Source organism: Bactrocera latifrons, unplaced genomic scaffold (genome assembly GCF_001853355.1).
Source record: "Bactrocera latifrons isolate USDA-ARS-PBARC rearing strain unplaced genomic scaffold, ASM185335v1 scaffold_95, whole genome shotgun sequence".
In the NCBI taxonomy this organism is placed as follows: Eukaryota; Metazoa; Arthropoda; class Insecta; order Diptera; family Tephritidae; genus Bactrocera; species Bactrocera latifrons.
Window position 1 is genome coordinate 317337 of NW_017537656.1, and position 20466 is coordinate 337802.

Genomic DNA, 20466 nt, shown 5'->3' on the forward strand with positions numbered 1-20466 from the left:
AGAAACTGGTTTCTCGTTTGGCACTTGAACGGCTTGAATGCGAAACACGATCGTAGGCAGGCTGGCAAGCAACGCCAGCCGACGTGTATCGTGTGTGGATCAATTGCAAGCCAAAATGCAACGTTGACGATGGCGTTGCTGACGATACGAGGCACACATACGAGGCATATACAAATTTACGAGGTATATATGAATGTACGAATCACATACGAAAGTCTGGTTGAAGAGACAACGCGCATGCGCAGTAGCTTTTCGCCAGAAAAAACTAGCACCCATGCTTGGTTCACATGTAACCCTTTCACAACGCTTGCTACTTGCCGGCGCACTGAAGCGTGCGCCAAATAAGTGGCTAAGGTGGTCAACAGCACTTATTGTACTTAGTAAATGTATGTAAATACATTTAAGTATTAATAAAATATGCCATGGAACACCTACTCCACTCCTGCTATGTGGTTGCTGCGTCAGTAACCGCCGACCGCTTGCTTTGTCTACACTTGCGCTTCCTTTGTGTGCGCTTCCCTTTGTTGGGCGTTTGACTCGTTGATTGCTTGGCTGCCACGTTTGTGGTTTTCGTTTCTTCAACCACGCCGATCGTTCCTTCATTCCTCTTCTTTTAAGCATATGTTGCATGCAACGATCGCATGTCTACTACGCTAGCGACTTAGCGTCGTCGTCAGTCTTTATATATTGCTTGTTGTCTTTTGGTGCTACTAGCCTGTGCCGTCACCCGTCGCGCTGCCAAAGCCCTCTGTTATAGATGTTGCATTTAATTAAGGCCCTTTTGTCATTGGCAATTTATGTGCAACACAATCTTAGCAACAACACCAGCTTTACATACTCATGTCTACTGTTTGTTGTACATAGGGATTACATTGTGTATCGCATGGGATCGGTGGCAAAATAACATGCAGCGCTGATGGTGGTAGGCGTATTCCAAATGAATAAATGAATGAATGCGCCGACGCAATCGCTAGGTGGCGATGCGTGTTGATCGTATTTGAGGATATTAATGGCTTAATGGTAGTTAAATAGAATTGGAAGCTCAGAATGGTTCGACAAATTTCATTAATAAAGCAATGCCGAAGATTCTCATTGAACGAAAGCATTACGAGCCAACGAAAAATGGAATTGTGGCAATAGCTTGAGCCTTAGATAGATATTTAGGTATTAAGAACTTTATAAAATCCATCCTTGAACTAAAACAACTTACAAAAGTAGTACTTGTGCTTCTTTTTTCAGACAGACTGGCCAAATGACACGGTTGGCTCTCTGGTTTCTCTTACTGTAACAGCTCAATTGAAAAGTCCGCATCCTACCATTGCGACACACTTTTTGTTTCTAAATTCTTTGTTTTTTTTTTTTTTATTCAACATCGTCCCCTTCAAGGGATTATAGCGACAATCCAACTTTTCGATACCATTCTTATAGTACGGTTTGTCCTTTGCTTTAAATAGGTCTCAGTTTTGGCAATCACCTCTTCATTCATCGAAATTTTCCTTCCAGCGAGCGTTCTTTTGAGGTCTGAGAACAGGAAATAGTCGCTGGAAGCCAAACCTTGATAATGGGGTGAATGCGGAAGCTATCCGAAGTCCAATTCATGGAGTTTTGCCATCGTTTTCAATGACACTGTGTATTGTTTTGGTGAAGCGGCACTATCTTTGTTTTCAAATGCCGTCAAACGGTCCATTAATGTTATGTAATGTGTTGAGTCTTTCTTTTTTAAGGTATTCAATAAAAATTATTCTAAGCGCATCTCAAAATATATGGCGTTTGTATTTTGGTGTGCACTTTGCCAGTCGACTGTTACGTTTTTCCATGCTTTCGAGCGGATTCATCATGTGCAGTCCACCCGGATGACTGTCGATTGGACTCCAGTATGAAATAATAGAGCTATGTTTCATCCAGTGTCACATATCAACTCAAAAACTCTCTTACGCTCCAAACACTGCTCCGAATCATTAACGCGTCGTTGGTTTTTGGCAAAACAGAACTCGCGCGGCACTCACTTCGCATATAGTTTTCTGATACTAAAATATTCGTGAATGATATGATGTATACATTCAGTTGATATCTTTAGAGTGCCTCCTAACTCGAACAACAACAATTTACGGTCATCTAAAGTTATTTTTTGGACTTTTTTGATGTTTCCATCTGCAACAACATCTTCTGGTCGTCCACAGCATAACAATCCTTAATGATCGATTTTCCTGGTATAGTTTCCGAACATTCTTTATCAAGTTAAACTGTATTTTTGCCTTTGAAGAAATGGCTTATGTTGGAACTTCAATGTGAATATGTACATTTTATTCAGAAGCTACCTAGCCTGTGAGCAAGCAATACAACATACCGAGTTAACTTCTCTTTAAGAAAGCACTACCAAGGAGACACCCTCAAGTAAGAAAATATTTATTTAATGAATCCGAGTATTATCAAAAGTCACAGCGTAAATTTCACATTAACTCCCAACTACAAGCGATTACGGCACCCTTTTTATCGCGCTACCCGCCAACGCATTCGCAGGCAATTTTCCCTATGTGATTACCTGTCCGTCGTTAAATTATCATAATCCATTTGATGTTTCCTACATTGCCAGCAACTTCCTTTGCGACGCGCCAACCAAACAGTCAACACACGCTGCCAGCTACAGTCAACCGCCGGCTGCCAATGCGTAGTACTCGTACGTGAAGCGTCTTCCTGCGTCGACGTCGCCGCTTGATTACACATTTGAACGCCCGCATAGTGCGCAATTAACTTCCTGCCATTTAAGTTGTCACTCCGCTGGCATTTCCTTAACACACCGGACGAATGTACCAATACAAACGCAGCGACACACACGCCTGCACTCATATGAGAAAGTGTTTTCTTAATGAAAAAGATTTTCAGCACTTTGGTATGACTGTTAGCTGCGCTTGTCAGCTATATATATACATAAGACTGAGTGACTGTTAGATAAATGGCAAATGCGAGTATACCAGACGCAATAGCAAAGTTATGAGAAGTTGTAGGATGTGTTAAATATTAAAAATTTAATAGAGATGAAAGTGAAAAATTATGATTTCGGCTGCAGGAAGCTATAATACCCTTCATAAGTGCTTTCTGTTAGCATAAAAGGTTATAAAAAGATATTCTTCTTGATTTTGTTCGATTAGTTTGTATGATAGCTATATGCTATAGTGATCCGATTTGAACAATTTTTTTGCAGCTTATATCTTTGGCTTGGAGAATAATTCATGCCAAATTTCGTGAAGTTATCTTGTCAAATAGAAAAGTTACTCATAGTGGTTTCTTAGTTTGATCGATCAGTTTGTATGGCAGCTATATGCTACTGTAAGCCGATCTAAGCTATTTCTTCGGACATAGTATTTTTTCTTTGGACAATAATTCGTTTACAATTTCGTGAAGTTATCTCATTAAATAAAAAAGTTTTCCATACACAGACTTGATTTTGAGTGATCAATTAGTATGACAGCTATATGCTATAACGGTCCGAAAACGGCGATTCCAACAAATGAGCAGCTACTTGGAGAGAAAAGAATGTGTGCAAAATTTCAGATCAATATTTCAAAAACAAAGAGACTAGCTCTTGTAAATACAAGCGGGCAGACGGGTAGGCTAAATATGCGCTGCTCATTACCTGATCAGTTAGATATGTGTATATTATATAGGGTATCCGACTTTTCTTTCCGTGTGTTTTGCAAACTTCGTCAGAGCTTAACGTTCCTTGTTGAGGGTATAACAATTCAAGGAAAAATTAAAATTGTATTTTCTTAGTTATTTTTTTCTTGTATTTTCTACAAAAGCGTTAACAGTTTTACAACCCAAAAAACATGGCCAATAAAATACAACAATATTTGCAACACCATAAAACAGCAAACAACATAACAAAAGCCATTATAGCTACAGCAACAACAGCAACGGCACTATGAAAGCGACAGTGTCATGTGACAAAGTGGCCGAAGGCGACGACAAGCGCAGCAAGCGGCGCATTCGATTTCCAAACGACGTACAAAAAAACAGAAGTGACAAAATGCACAACAACAACAACAATTGTCGGCATCACATGCTGCTAACTAAAGCAATAACTGCAACATAACAGTTACAAGTACATGCAAACATAAAATAACAGCGGCAACAAAGTGCCAACACTGTTTTTCGGCATTAAGAGCCTGAAGCCAAAAAAAAAAAAAAAACAACAATCAAAAAATAAAAAACAAAAAAGAACATCCGCTTATTGCCACCGACAATCATAAAAAATGTCATAAAAAAGTTTTGTTTTCACGCTGTTCCGTTAACGCGCCCTTCGCCGTTTTTGTTGTTATTTCATACTTGCCGCACGCGAGCGCCAAAAACTCCTTGCTAAGCTTTTTTTTTATGCGAAGCAAGCATTTTTGTTTTTTAACTCTCCCCGAAAACTTCGCAAGCGCCATTTCAAGTTGACACCAATTCATTCGCTGCATTTTTTTCGGCGCCAAATTTGTGCCGTTATCGAGTTTCTCATTTATGCCGAAAGTTTTCGTTTTTTATTTGCGTCAAATTATCTGAGGAAACTGGTCAACGCGGCTGACAAATGTCAAAATATGGCACAGCGGCAAATGTCAGCGCACAGCAACTTTCGTGGCGCCACAGAGAAGATCGCAAAATGCATTAGGCGTTGGAATTTTTGAGTGCGTGAGAGGGAATACATAGTGTGAGGCAAATATAAAAGCCAATCTACTGCTTTGGTCAATTCTTTCTCCACTTAGGGAGAAAATTTTTATCACTACATAACTTTCTCTACATTTTACAGCCACAGAAATTATCCTCCGCCTTTTATAAACTCGACAAACAAAACTAGTGGTAACAGTAAGTCAAGATAAGTTCACTACTCCGAAATAAATATCTAACGAAATAAAAATTACACAAAATTGCGCCATCTTCTTCTTCTTGATTGGCGTAGACACCGCTTACGCGATTATAGCCGAGTTAACAACAGTGCGCCAGTCGTTTCTTCTTTTCGCTATGTGGCACCAATTAGATATTCCAAGTGAAGGTCTCCTCTTCCTCTGCTTCCCCCGGCGGGTACTGCGTCGAATTCTTTCAGAGCTGGAGTGTTTTCGTCCATCCGGACAACATGAGCTAGCCAGCGTAGCCGCTGTCTTTTAATTCGCTGAACTATCTCAATGTCGTCGTATATCTCGTACAGCTCATCGTTCCATCGAATGCGATATTCGCCGTGGCCCACGCGCAAAGGACTATAAATCTTTCGTAGAACTGTATGTAATATAATATACCAAAATTAGCGAATGTGTTAAAAAGGAGACTAACATTCCAGGTAGCTTCCACACTAGTGGCTGTCCAGCTCCGGCTGTGGCGCCAACACCACTCATAGATGAACGGAAAAGTTGCTCAACTGCTATTTCGATAAAGATGAGAACCCTGTTCTAAACACTGGTAGACGCTGTTGGACCCAGCACTCGGTACAGTGGGGCTCTCCCCGAAAATCCGGAAATAGGAAATCTCAGGAGTCAGGTAAACGATTCCGAACTCTCAAAGTTACTTAATGCTCAAACATAGCGAAGCATCATGTTTCTTGCAAGGAACACTAATGTGTAATCACTTTGGAGAACCTGTAAAAAGAAAAACGACGAGGCAGAAGAGAATACTAAGTCTCATCCGGAAGCCGTCCTTCAATCAACACTGGCAAACCCGGAGGGAGCGTATCGGCGGAATAGCAGACATTATTTGAAGCGTTCAGCGATGGTCTGATGGATCTAATCTTGTCGTCGAGCTCGAGCTGGTAGCTATTTAAAGTCGATATGACAAAAATTCCGTGAAAGACGTTACAGCCATCCGTTTCATGGTGTCGGAGCTATGGGATAACTACAAGCTGCAATCCAAAGCTTTTGGTAGTTTTCAAACATTATAGAAAAACTTAGATAAGCTGACAAAAACGATAGATGCACCTGGTACGAAATGTGGTATAGATCAACTGTCAAAACCGTGGGATATCAACTTCTTCTTGCTAATCGGCGCTTTTCTTTGTGCGATAGACAGTAAAGATGTTACGTTCTTTGTAAATACGACCCTGAATTAAATTTTCAATCAAGTTTCAACCATTAAGGTCAAACTGTAACACTTCTTCTAACTGTGGGTAAAAAAAATTTGGGTTCAATGAGTTCCATAAATTTATAATTTTCAGTCCACGAAGCTGTATGGATGGAGGACCATCTCATCAGAGTCTGAGCTACATTTTGAAAGCTATGTTAGTTTAATTATACTAACATATTTGTAAATTTTTTAACCGTAAAACCATTTGTTAGTGCAGAGCGGAGTATAAGAGAGTTTCGTTTTTAGTCTCTTACCCAATTTCATTTAAACTCCTCTGTAATTTTCAACAAGTTTATGAAAATTTTATTTTTAAAATTTCTATTGTTCAATTTTCTAACCTTAAAACCTCTTTCTAGTGGAGACCTAGGTAAAAGAGTTTTTCTTTTTTGTTTTATAGAGGATTTCATTCAAACTCGTCTGCAATTCTCAACAAGTTTATGAAATTAGGGATGTAAGTCGAATTAATGACTATGACACATCCACCAGAAGATTTATCTTGAAATTCAAAATTATAAATTTTATTTTCAAATATTTTTTGTTACAAAATTTTTCAACTTTCTATTTTTCAATTTTCTAAACGTAAAATCATTTTTTAGTAGGGAGCTAAGTCACCGATTTCTTCTTCTTAGTTTTATACACAATTTCATTCAAAGTCGTCTGTAATTCTCAACAAGTTTATGAAATTACATTTTCTTTATAAAAATTCCGTTTTTACATGTCGAATTAATGACTGTGGCACAGCTACCAGGAGATTGTTAAACCATCGCCATGAAATCCAAAAAGACGATTTTAGCCTTCAATATTATAGGTTAGAAATATTATCAAATTTCTACGCGACATGTTTTCAACGTTTTCAAATGGCATAACGTGCCAGTTCTTATACTTTTTGTTATTTAACTAACGACTCGCATTCATTTCACGCCTTTTTGCACTTTATGATTTCAAAACTTATCTTCGCATTTATAATTTTTGAACTCGAAAACCAAAACAAAGTATGAAATCCATTTAGCAGCCAGACATTAATTATTTGTTGCACTCAAACTGTCATTGCGGTGTGCCGTTAACGGTATTGGGGAAAAATATATGATTATTGGTTTCTTGCAGCTATCAGTTACACATAAAAAATTTACGCACATTAACAAAATCACCGCGCTAATGTCGGCCAATCACTCACAGCTGGTGGCTAATAGTGGTTGATGCTGGCTGGCGGCTGATGGCTAATGGCGGTGGCGCACCAATGATCTGCGACAGTGAGCGCACAATTTGGGTAAGCCGGTGATAATGTGTCCAATGGAACTTTCAAAGCTTATCGCACACATTGAGGCCAGTTTAACTTGTCGCGCGTGAAATTGATTAAAAAAAGGTTTCGGAAAAAAATAATAATTTTGGACAGCTAAATTATTGCAAAATATGAATTGTGAGAAATATTTTAAGACACACATACGTATGCTGTCATAGCAATAGAGACACTTCAAGTTTACTCTCTGATAACGGTAAAGTCTGCAATTTATTTGTCAACTTACGCGCCGCGCGGCAGTTGTTGYTGTTAAATGCCATGCGACACGCCTTTTGAGCGCACTCTGCGTAGCGTGTGAGCCTTGGTTAATTAAGTAGTCGAGCGACGAAGGCTGCTCCCATTCCCACTTGACATTTCTAACATCGCTCGTGCGCGCTTTGGTATTTACGGCAGACAGACAGACACACGCTCAAATCTAAAGCATTTTGTAAATTAGTTACTGTCTTGCATAATTGTGTAAAAAATTATTGTTTTTTTTTCGCTTTTAAGACTTTCCGCAACAGCTTTGCTGTCACTTTGTCAGCCGCGTTTGTGACAATCCGCAAGCAATTGACATATGAAAATGACAGTTTCACTACTTGTTGCAAATGAGCGTACGGAGAGTTGACAGTTGTAATCAGTGAGACTACAGACGGGTGAAAAGTAAGGTTTAGCCAAGCAATTAAATGGTTTAAGATAATAGCAAATGGAATGAAGTTAAAGCGAAACATGAAATCATTTCAGTCGAGCAACTTCATAGAAAACGGTTCAATTTATAAACAATGATGAAGAATAACAGAATATTAACTCTACTGATATATTGGATCCACATCGCTGTTTCTTATGTTAGAAGATAGAGTCACGTCTAGATGTTAAGTTCGTGCAAGTGAGATAAGTTCCCTGATCGCTATTCACTTGGGAGTGGCCGGAAAAAAATTTTTTACACATGGCTTAACCAGCTCACGACCTTCGATCTTAAACCAAGTATCCTCTGGGTAGCCAAAAAACATTCGTTTGAAGGTGAGATGAAAGTGAGAAGACGAAACATCCCTCCAAGGGGTTATGCGCTGGTTTTAAGATCTGCCACGTTAAAAACACCCCCAATGAAAAGAAAGATCTGCCAAGTTGAAAACACCCCCAATGAAAAGAAAAAACAGGGAAAATGTATATGGTAAGAGCTGGTTTGAGGTTAGAAACAAGGAGACATCAAACTACCGATCAAAACCAGTATTAAGATGATGATTGACCAAGCTATTCCGAAAGCAATTAGGATTTTCTTATTTTAAGAACCAACCAAGGAGAACAAGATAATCTATTCCAAATGCGATAAAACATGGCTAAAAGTACAACAATTGAACTATAAAAGGGAAACAATAGATTTAAATTATACAGATAAATTAATCGCTAAGGTAGTGACCATAGAGGTGAGATAAACTTATTCCGAAGTATACTGACTGTATTTAACTTGTTCGACCGATTTGAGTGTGAAGACATAACTTCGGACCCCACATTTGTATATTAGTTACTTCGGTATTTTTATATCCACAGGCTTTATTGAGTTTGGCACAAAGTTTGTAACTCCCAGACGGAAACATTAAAGGCCATGTTGATAATACCCGAACTAATCCCTCAGTTTTTGAGATATCGATCTTAAACCTTGCACAAAGGCCTCCTTGGAGCAGCATCAATATCTTGCAGAGAAAACTTCTTATTATGCGAGATATCTTCAAAAAATTTGGCATAAATTATTGCCCAAGGCAATCTTCGTATATATTGTTCAGATTGGAACACATGGTAGCATATAGCTACCATACAAGCTTACCCTTCAAAAGCATGATCAAATCTTTTTACACTCTTTTCTGCAATAAAAATGGACCTGTAAAGAGTATTATGGTTATTGTGCAGCTGAAGTTAACGCTCTTTCTTGTTTCGACAATTTCTTGACTCATATCATTTAGTATTTTGTGGACCGTAATGAACATAAAATTCTATATCCAAGCACCACAGTCCGAAAAAACTACAAACTTTGCTTAACTGTCTTTAATTAATATAATATGAAACAAAATTTATTTTAACGAAAAAATTCAAATAAATTAAGAATTAATATTAAGAAACATTACCATAATTCACGCGTGTGGCAGCATTTTAGGTGCAGCAGCAAACCGTTACACCGCGCTGTCTCTGAAAATTATTTTGCAATAAATGTTTTTTACGCCAAATCGTCATTAAAGCCTTGTAATTAAACATTTTACGTGCATTTTCGACACATACACACAATGCAAAACACAACAACAACAAAACCAAGCATATAATCTCCTAAAAAATGGAAAAAATCGCCAAACGAGTATGTACATACATATGCGCAAAGTAGTAAGCCGGCAGGCCGTCGTATAAACGCGTGAGTGCCATTAATAACTGACATTTTGGCGCCCACATGCAGGCGTGCAGTAAAAAAGAAAGAAAACCCCAACACAATAACAACAAGTAAGCCGTAAAATTGAAGTAGTTGCAAAAAAGCGTACAAAAAAAAAAAAATAAAAAATGTGAAACTTCGACTGGCACGCTACCCGCCGCTTTTTCTATGTGTCAGTTTGTAGTGTTGGCGATTTGGCGTACAAGATAAATAGCGTAAGTTTTTATTGCCGTGCAGTATAGTTAGAAGTACATTGTCGAATGGGTGGAGCTTGAGAGCTCATGGAAGTGGCTATAAATGTGGTACTTTGTGTCGCAGATGCTGCCCTTGATAAAAGTGATATTTTGTAATAGTGAGGAAACAGACAATTTTAAGGCTCGCAGACTCATTATTAAAAAAAAAGGCAGCATAATAGATCAAACAAGCGTGATAGGACTATTCTTCATCTTCTTTACTTTTATTTTAATTTTTTTGTGGTTAAAGACGAGTTTACAACAGTGCACCAGTCGTTCTACCTTTTCGATTTTCGAGACCAATTAGAGATTCCAAGTTTAGCCAGGTCCTTTTCCAACTAGTCTTTCCAACAGAGTGGAGTGTCTCTCAATTCGCTGTCGAAGTATACCTCGTACAGTTCATCGTTCCATCGACTGCGGCATTCGCCGTTGTAATGCGCAAAGGAGCATGAATCTTCAGAACCTTTGTCTCGAAAAGTCGTAACGTCGACTCATCAGATGTTGTCGTCGTCCATTCCTCTGAAGCATATAACAGGACAGGAATAATGAGTGACTTATAGAGTTTGGCCTTGGTTCGTCAAGTGAGGACTTTACTTCTCAATTGCGTACTCAATCCGAAGTAGCACCTGTTGGCGAGAGGTATTCTGCGTTAGACTTCGAGATTGATGATGTTGTTGGTGCTAATGCAGGTTCCAAGACAGACGAAATTGTCTATCGAAGTTATGATAGAATTATCCAATCCAAAAAATTTGGCTCATCGGACACAATAGAAGATCTGGCAAAACCCTGATAAATTATATAGAAGCCTAGACCTAAACAAAATCGACAGTTCAGAGAATATAGACAACTAAGAAAGGCATTAATACCAAAGCGATCCCCAAGAATCATGTCAATTTATAGGAGCACACCGAACTCTAAATTTCTTTCGGAGAAGTCAGTAATAAATGAGTCAGAGCTCTCATCTTAGAAAATGTCCGTGAAAAAACCAGTTGCTGGAACACAGTATAGTGCATTATACAACTCTCAAAGGTACAGCTTTTTTTCCACTCTGTTAGAAACTCGTTATTCGAATGAAAAGTTATATATGTAAAAAGCGATACGTGAACATAAAAGAATACTTTTCGATGGGCAGCGGTATTTACATTGACTTAACTTAAGAGACGTTTGTCGCAATCTAAGGCATTCTTTTTTGAATTCACTTAAAAAAGTAGCAGAACAAAACTTTGGATGAAGGACTCTTCCAAAGAATACGAGTCACAAGATTTTCTTTCTTAACCAAATTTTCCTCACTTGCACACAACTGACTCTAAAGCAGTGGTTTTAAGGTTCAGTCTACAAGCCCATGATTGCTGCTTTGATGAGGAAATATAAAATTTTGGAAACCTTGGTTGATGGACTAAGAGGCTCGTCAGAGAGGCTCCACACACAATGAGCTCTCTAGGACTTATTTATAGGTTAGAATATGAATAAAGGTCATCTCAAGAGCGGCTACGCTTCGCTTATCATCAATTCAGATGATTTACTCAAAAACTGAGTAATTAACTGTAGCTTTTTCCCTTGAAAGGATAATGGTTTGAGATCGGTTAGCAACTTTATTTGCTAAAGAATGAAAGCGGTCACATAGGAGCTAGTAAGAAGACCTTATTCCTGCTCTAACCTTAAAAAGAGTATATATATGATATTTGACATGAGTGTACTCCAACTAACTTCATTTGTTGACATGATCTCACAATTTACCACTCGAAATTGGTTTACCGAACAAACTTTAATCTTACTAAATAGACAACTCCTTCAAAAATAATATATTTGTGGGTTAGTAAGTCCCTTTATTGATTAGAAAAACGTGTCACTAGATAAAATTGTATCAATATATAGCCCAGAAAGCATAGGTTTTATGCGATATTAGATACTAGTGCAATGAAATTTAATTTTTGTACAAAATTAATTTTCAAAATTCCCAATCAAAAAGGATTTTGTAGCACTTAAAATTTTATGAAGATTTTTCGTAAGTCTGAGATATCTGTTAGAATTTTCTGAAAAATCCTTGGTATTTACATAATTATATCAAATGAAAGTCGGCACCTAATCAGTGTGCGCACACTAATACAACTTAAGCGCCATCATTAAAAACCACGTAAACACATTTTGACAATGTCAAAAAATTAACACATACTCGACAAAGCATAAAGTTGATACAACCTGTCAATTTTCACACAAAGCTTAGACGAAGCGGGTTAACAGAGGTACGAACTCACAGCCATGCTCATGTGCCTAAGCGGCAACAATAGTGGTGACAAAAATAAAACATCAAATGAATGGCATAAAGAATACATAAAATACAAGAGTTACCAAAAATATCACAACAACAGCAGAAACAATTATAAATACATCCATATTGCAACACAGTGAGTCAATAATACTAATAAATCCCAGTGACAAAGAGCCAACGAGTTCAATGCTTCAATGAGCACATGAGTACATACCCTGTAGGGAATGGCTCTGGTGAATTTCACAGTTCGTTGCTGCCAAAGTAGTTAGAAATACGACTGTCGAACCAAAGAAACGAACTGAAGTATGGATATATGGACAAAACAAGTCCACTTTCAACAACGTTTTCAGCGTCATGTCCCTCCCGAAATGGCATGAATCCAGCGAAACTCAAACAGCATTGCACTAAAATGCATCAGACGAGTTCAGACTTTCCTAGAGGGTATCAACTGAGTCGACAAATAGTCGCGTCGATTCTTACTTCCATACGTTTGCTAAGTACACCAACAAGTTTCCACTTGTCTGGGGTCTAGCTTCGTTGTAGACACATAAATTGCTGTAAAATCCCAAAATGAACGAAGCGCAAACAAAATAAATACTTTTACAGACTCATTGATTATATAACAAATTTTTGAGAAAATCCCAAAGTAAACAGAGACAAACGAGTTTTAAAAATAAAAGATACGAAGGAAATATAAAATTGAATTCTGGCCAAATGCTTCAGGGAATATAATGAGTTAAACACATACCGCAGTTCAATTTGGGATGCAATGCTTCTTTGGCGGGAGAGTAGAAATGCCAGACTACTCGTATATTCGAAGATACGAAAATGGACGGTAGAGAAAATCAATAACAGCAGCGCAGGGATTTGTAGCATTTTGAGAGCTACCTAAAGCGAGCAATGTGAAACGAACGGCAGGAAAATTAATTGATAACGCATGATGGAATAGGCAGACGAAGTTCAAAGGAAATATGAGGGTTAATAGGGGCTCATAAATATAAAACGCAGTTAGAACTGTAGCAAAAATATTGTATTTGTAATATATTACAGAACGTTCAATGTAAAATAGGATTTCAAGGGATGATGTATTACCAATGATGTTTATTCTTCATTTCATGATTGTTGATTCCTCATTTTATGCACTGGTTAGGTAGTTTGTTATCACCCGGTCCCACATTGTCAGAGTTAAACTGCACTGAAACCGGCTAACGACTATCTAGCTCTTATCTGTTGCTGTAATCCTGCCAAGTACGGTAAGTTATATTGAATTAATTATTTTTTAGACCTCACAAATTTTTTGAGTAAATTTTGAAACTTCAGTTCAATAGACAAGATCACTACTTTAACTTTCAGTACGCGTACTGAGCTCCGAACTCTTACATTACAGATAATATTCAACTCAAAAATAGTTGCTTAGTTACTCGATATCCCCACTTGTTGAATCTGCCATAATGTCGTCATATTCTAATAGTGGCAACACGACAGTGAGACATTACTCGGCGGTAAGAGTATGCTGAGATATCTTGGCGAACCATTACCAGCTCAAGTTGATCTGGATTCGAGGCTAGGCAAGGCCTGTAAGAAATTTTAAAACGAGCATTTGAAATAAAATTCAATCTACACCTAGTTTAGTGGCATGCCTTGTTTCAGCGAAAAAGCACAAATTCTTCTTGAGTTTAAGCTGTTAAACTGATGATAGGTGAACTCTAGTTTCCTTCAGAACTGAACGGGGCGCACTTTATTCATGCTCTGTGACTTTTTGGCGAACCATTACCAGCTCAAGTTGATCTTGATTTGAGTCCAGGCAGGACAGTGAAAGGTAAACAATACTTGATGTATATGAAATCGCTAGAACGTTCTTGACTTGTGGAACGAATCGGAGAGTTCAGCTGGTTTTTCACAATTTTAATACAATTTTAGATTCCATCTGGGTGTTGTCTGTTAAACATGATGCAATGAATCGACTTTTTTTTTTAACTTTCTTAAAACTTCATTCGGATATTTCGACGAAACGGGAAATATCAAATAACAATATGAGGAAGAAAAGGACATAATGTGCTCTAGAAACTTCACACCACAAATGGATTCTGTTAGATTTTCGTAATACGAGCGCTGCTTCCTAAAATGAACTGACGACGAATGACTATTTAAGCTTGGAAGAACTGCAAAGAACCGATTTTGCTATCTCAAATAAAATTCTACTAAAACATTCTCCAAAAAAGGTACAATTTTAAACAAAAAAAAATGTATCATTGCATGGAACTTCAGGATCCATATTCTGAAACGTGCTGTCTGTGCTAGGAGAAACTCAAAAGCAGAGAACCACAAATCATTCTCAAAAGAAGTCCCAATTTTAATAGCAAAATTTAGACAATTGGAAGCAAACTTCTTCACCATATGCTGAAACGTGCTATCTGTTCTTAGCACAACGTGCCTAGTTACAAAGGCGGAAAGATTATTTCACAAAAAACACAGGACAGAAAATTTAAGCAAAAAGTAAGAAAGTGAGTTAAAGTAAACGCCAACAGTCGAGGTACCTTCGAGAACCAGCAGGTAAAAGGAAAACAAAGAACAAACAACGAAGGTCTAAAAATAAGCGCCAAAAGGAAGTACATACAAAAATGAGAATTGAATTCGTGAATGTAAAATGGAAACAACTTGACACCATACAACAACAATGACACTTCAACAGACAGAGCAAATATATACCTTTAAAAAGGTGCCGAAATTTGTAAGTTAAACATACTTTTCCAGTTTAAGTATCATGCTATATTCCCCGACACATATGCCGAGCTGCACTTCTCTCTCTCCCTCTCTCTCTCTCTTGCCCTAGAGAATGTTTGCTTGGTGTAAATATTTAATTTCACGTGCTACGGGCAATTGTCTACAGAGCTGCATATGCTCAACAGTAAATGTTGGTGCATAAAATACAAACACACGCTCATGTATACTTTCATATGTAAATATATTTATATAGACTTGCATTTCGAGGTTCTTGTGACGTTAAGGGATGAAACCAGCGCTAATGTTGCCTTTGTTCTTCCTGGCTTTGTGCGCCGCCAAAGAGGCGATTTCATTCACTTCTGATTGCGAGCAAAGCAGCAGGTAACTACTATGAAGGGCACACACACACATACCCTCATGCCACACGCTTACATGTGGCAAGTCAGGTAGTTTGTAGTTATGCAATGTTTGATGTTCTCGAATCAAACTTGTTGAATTTTTTATGCGGGTCTATAGCTGTCTCTTATACACATCTAGATGTGTATAAGAGACAGCACATACCCTCATGCCACACGCTTACATGTGGCAAGTCAGGTAGTTTGTAGTTATGCAATGTTTGATGTTCTCGAATCAAACTTGTTGAATTTTTTATGCGGGTCTATAGTGCGTGTGTGTGGATGCGTGGACTTGTCTCAGCCGAATTGAGGTCAAATGTGAGGATTTGCTGCTTTTAGCTTCGTGTTGCGCAATGAATACTTAGTAATGGGCATACGGCTTGGCACACAATGGCAAGGAAAATGGGTATAAATTTTCTGATTAGTGACTCTTGTTTGCGTGTAGATGACTGTGCTAGTATTGGTGTGAATGTGGAGGAATTCCTGGCTTTGTCTTCTTACACTATAAAAGACTGTAGTGCTGATAATGAGGTTAATCCTACGCATTAGAGGATTTCGTTGTTTGAAAGCGGCTTTGTTCGGTGTAAAAAAACAAAACCATATGGGGCACGGCAGAATTCATTGACAGGACCTCGCAGAATTGAATGAGAGCATATTTGAAAATAGAACCAACAAAAAACAAACTTAATAACCTTTCCATGTGTATTATCTGTTATAGATATCAGTTCTGGCTTGGGAAATATTTTCTTGCCAAATTTCGTGAGGATATCTTTTCAAATAAATAAACCCGACGACATAGTAATCAGCTATATGCTACCGTGAACCGATCTGAACAATTAGTGTAGGTATTGTGCCGTTACTTAAGACAATAGTCTACGCCAAATTTCGTGATGATACCTTTTCAAATCCAAAATTTGTCTATAACAGAACTTGACTTGAATCGATCAGTTAGTACGGATATGTGGTCCGATATCAGTGATACCGACATATGAGAAGTTTTTTGGAGAAAAAAGTACATATGCAAAATTTCAGATCGGCATCTCAAAAATTTAGGGTATAGTTCGGGCATTTATAGACGGACAGACAGAAGACATGGCTAAACCTGCTCCGCTCATGTTCATTTATTTATTTTYACACTTTGTGCTATTTTCGATGTTTCCTTTTTGATGTTAAAAACTTCGTAGAAGACTTAATATAACCTCAATGTATAAATAATAATTCGAATTTCAAGAAATTGCAATACAATATTATTACAGGAAGTTTGGAGAAAAAAATTGTGGCAAAAAGATCCTAACCGTTTGGTCAAATGCTTTCCGGTTTGATATAGAAAACTTTAAGCACTTTTTGATTAATTTGTTGGATTTTCTGACACAGAAACCGAACTAAATCTATTTCTGTGACTTTTCTAGTGAATGAGTCACGATACAGTTTTGTCTTCTTTAGATTTAGCTAATTGAGTGCCTAAATAACTTCCGACTCATAAGACTGTAGACTGACTAATCATCCTTTATTACCGATTCATCTTTGGAGCCGTTCGCTTCGATATTCTTAGTACCAGCTAGTAAGAACTGAAGAATACCGACTACTAGTTTATCTGATAAGTTTTTTCCTATGGATATGTAGAATCACAGAATTGCTCGAAGGAATGGGTTGGCGGTCCCACTGAGTCGTTTATAGAGATTAATTTGGATTCATGATGCAATATAAGAAATCTTTAGTCTAGAAAGTTGTTCCAAATAAATTTTTTAATCTGATCTACGCATATCTTAAATAGACGAAATTAGAAATAATATATATAAAATTACCAGATAACAAACATGTAAGTAAAATAAAACGTCAGCTAGAGCGTCTTGGTATACCCAATTTCGACCTAAGTTTTTAAGGTCTAAAGGCATTTGATGCGAGCTTCCTCTAATTGAAAATCAGTATCAAAACTACATGACCGTCCTGCTACATTATTCTACTAATAAATTCCTTCACTTACCTTTCCACCAACTTTGAGCGCGTAACCCATTCCTTGGGGTGTCTTCAATTGAACCGGACACACGAAACCGATATTACGATGCGGACTGTCTGCATAATTTTTGCGCGGCGTTACCTTCGGTATGCTGCGCGTCGGTGTCGGCGTCGACGAAGTCGTATTCTCGGCAACACACAAAGCCTCACCGCCGCTAATGGGAAATTTCGAACACTCCAAATTCTCCGGCCAATTGAAATTATACGTTTTCATGAGTGTCTCACAGATACGCGCCGATTCACATAACGAACGACACGGCGGTATGGGTTGTTCGAGTATCGTACAAACGGGCACATACAAAGAGCAAAGGAATAACTGCAAATCGGCACTGCAACCGATTTTGACGAGCGGCGCAAATTGATGTACCTCCAAACCGGCTTCCTCTTGCTTCGTATGACCAATTAAATTCGGCATTATTGTCATATTGTAGGGTATATTTTTACATATGGAAATTGTGATCGGTTCACAGCGATTATGATGCGGAAATGCATCACTTGTCATCGCCGATGAACTGATCATTTCACCCGATGCGGAGGTGCGGTAATAAGGGCTAGCTTCGACCGGCGTTTGATCATACCGATGCACGGCGCGTACGGTTGGCAGTATGCGGCAACAAGTGAACGCGACGATTATGGCACAGATTAGCGCGTTACAGTTACGACTTGCCGTCGGCATTTTGCTTTGATGCGCGTACATTTTCACGACGTAAACGGGTGATTTAGAATTTCTAATGATGTGTGATGAATTTCGCAAACGTTTTTTATTGTTGTGTATTGTGTTTTATTTATATTTAAACGGCTCGATTTAAGAGGAACTTGCTGCAATTAAACACTTTTGGTGTGGCGTATATAATATAATTATTTTGTATGCATTTCTAGTACCCTTTTGTACATGTATTTTATACACAATTCTTATTATGTCACTTGGTTTTAGCAATGGTATGGTTTATATATTTTTGCGGAAACATTATTTTTATTTTATCAAAAAATTTTTAATTTTTTTTTTTAACCCNATTTTTTTTTATTTAATTTTCCACAGATATTTTAATGATTTTTTTTTATACTTTTTCGAAACTATTTCGGTTTGTACCGCTTAGTAAGTAAACTTCTGATCTTTCTTGGCAGCAAATATTTCAATTTTTTTAAAGTGACACTCACAACAAAATTTTATTCCATTTTTTGTTGTTTGTTGCATTTGTTTTTATCACGTTGTAATATAAAATAATTCAAAAGGAAATTATTTTCCAATTTTTTGTTGTTATCTGCAATATTTTCTTACACTGTATTGTAAATAATGTTTGCATTTTTATATAGCATATATTTTTCATCGATTTCCGTATATAAATAAAGATTATTCTTTATATTTACTRAAATAATAATAATTTTTAGATAGAAGGTAGCTGTTTCTATGCTCTTTTGGCCACAATCTCCGATTTACATGCACTTCCACTTATACATTTTTACTTTATTAGCATTTTTGCTAAATTTTCAATATTTTTTGAGATTAATAAGTTATGACAAACTCCAAAATTTTTCACAAATTATGTAAATTTCACTCTGTTTTGTATCATTTATTTGCAAACATATAGTGGCAAATATTCTTTATTTTAATATTTTTAAAAACAATTTTTAAACATAGCTCTTCGCTTCACTTCACTTTTCAATATTTTCACATCGGAAGATTTGATAATAAATTGAATGCCATGTACTCATTACTTCACTTTACGATAGAATATAATATATTTTTTTTAGAATATCAGTTTATAATTCACTGCTTCCACAAATTTCATTTTTAAAAAATTTTGTTGCCGATGTTTCACTTTTCGAAACCCCTTTGGGCTCTGCGTGGCTCTAATTCATTTTCGAATAATGGTTGTACTTGTTTTTATGCCAAGCCATTACACATAATATCGCATATGACTTTCAAAATTAGTTATTAATTTTATCTACTTTTAGCACTCATAACTTTTTCAATACAATTTTTTAATAACATAACCTGCACTTTCCAAATTATGTTATAGTGTTTTACACTACAATATTGCAAGCTTGCATACATATGTATGTATGCACATATGTATATACACACCTACATATTCTAAGCACAATTCACTTCATTCTTCACGTTCATCATGCCTTTTCAACTTCTAAATGTGCAGCATAATTTTTTATGTAAATCGTTACACTTTTCACTCCAGCAATAATTCAGGTGAATATCACTCAAAACATGCGAAGATTGCACAAATTTTATAAATATTTAATAAAATCTCGATTTTTTCACTACACATTTCTAGCACTCTTCCAATGGCGCTGTGCAAATGCGGCATGCAGCCATTTGCTTTCTGTCAACTGCGGCACACAAGAACCAACAACCGGCGGCAAATAGTTTTACCAGCTTAACACACACACGAAATCACGAAAATAATAACCGAACACGGCAAAAGTCGCTTCCGAACTAAACAGGCAAGTTGAAATGCGCGCCGAACAAGCGGCAAGCGAAATGCATAAACAACGAAGGGCGAGTGAACAGTAAGAATGGCTAAGTGCATAATAGCGAGTTATGTGCCCAGAGTAATGTAGTTGTGAAGATGCAATATTTCACAATCATATATTGAGTGATATACAATTTAGAAGTTATGTACGTGTTTCGTGGAATCCACTATTTGAGCCTTGCTCTATGTGGAAAATTAAATATTTCGTCAAAGTAATATATTTTATATTTTTATATATATTCCACTTAACTTATTTTTCCATATCAGCGCCAACACCACACTTACTCTCTCGCTTTTTAACGCTGAATAAGTGAAGAGCACAGAAACGTGTTTTTTTGTCTCTTAGACACAAATATACTCTCTTAAGAAATCACCTCTTAGTTTATTTGCAATTCAGCTATTCGACCTTGAATTAAGGGTTACTGTGTCTGTTGTTTGAAAAGCAGGTGACGAAAGCAAGCGTGGATGTTTGAAGAAGTGTTTTTGAAATAAATTCTAATTGGAAATTGTATAATTCGTGAGTAATGACAGGTACATATGTATGTATGAATGTGCGTAGGCTCA

The 20466-nt window shown here is 37.2% G+C and overlaps 1 protein-coding gene across 1 annotated transcript in view; it reads right to left on the reverse strand.

Moving 5' to 3' along the window:
* Nucleotides 1-18400, reverse strand: part of LOC108977781 (frizzled) — a 198248-nt gene extending 179848 nt beyond the window's left edge. Inside the window, exon 1 of the mRNA XM_018947677.1 lies at nucleotides 17382-18400. Within this exon, the coding sequence (XP_018803222.1) occupies nucleotides 17382-18110 (729 nt within the window). The 5' untranslated portion in view covers nucleotides 18111-18400. The remainder of the gene's footprint in view (nucleotides 1-17381) is intronic.
* Between the last annotated feature and the right edge of the window lie 2066 nt (nucleotides 18401-20466).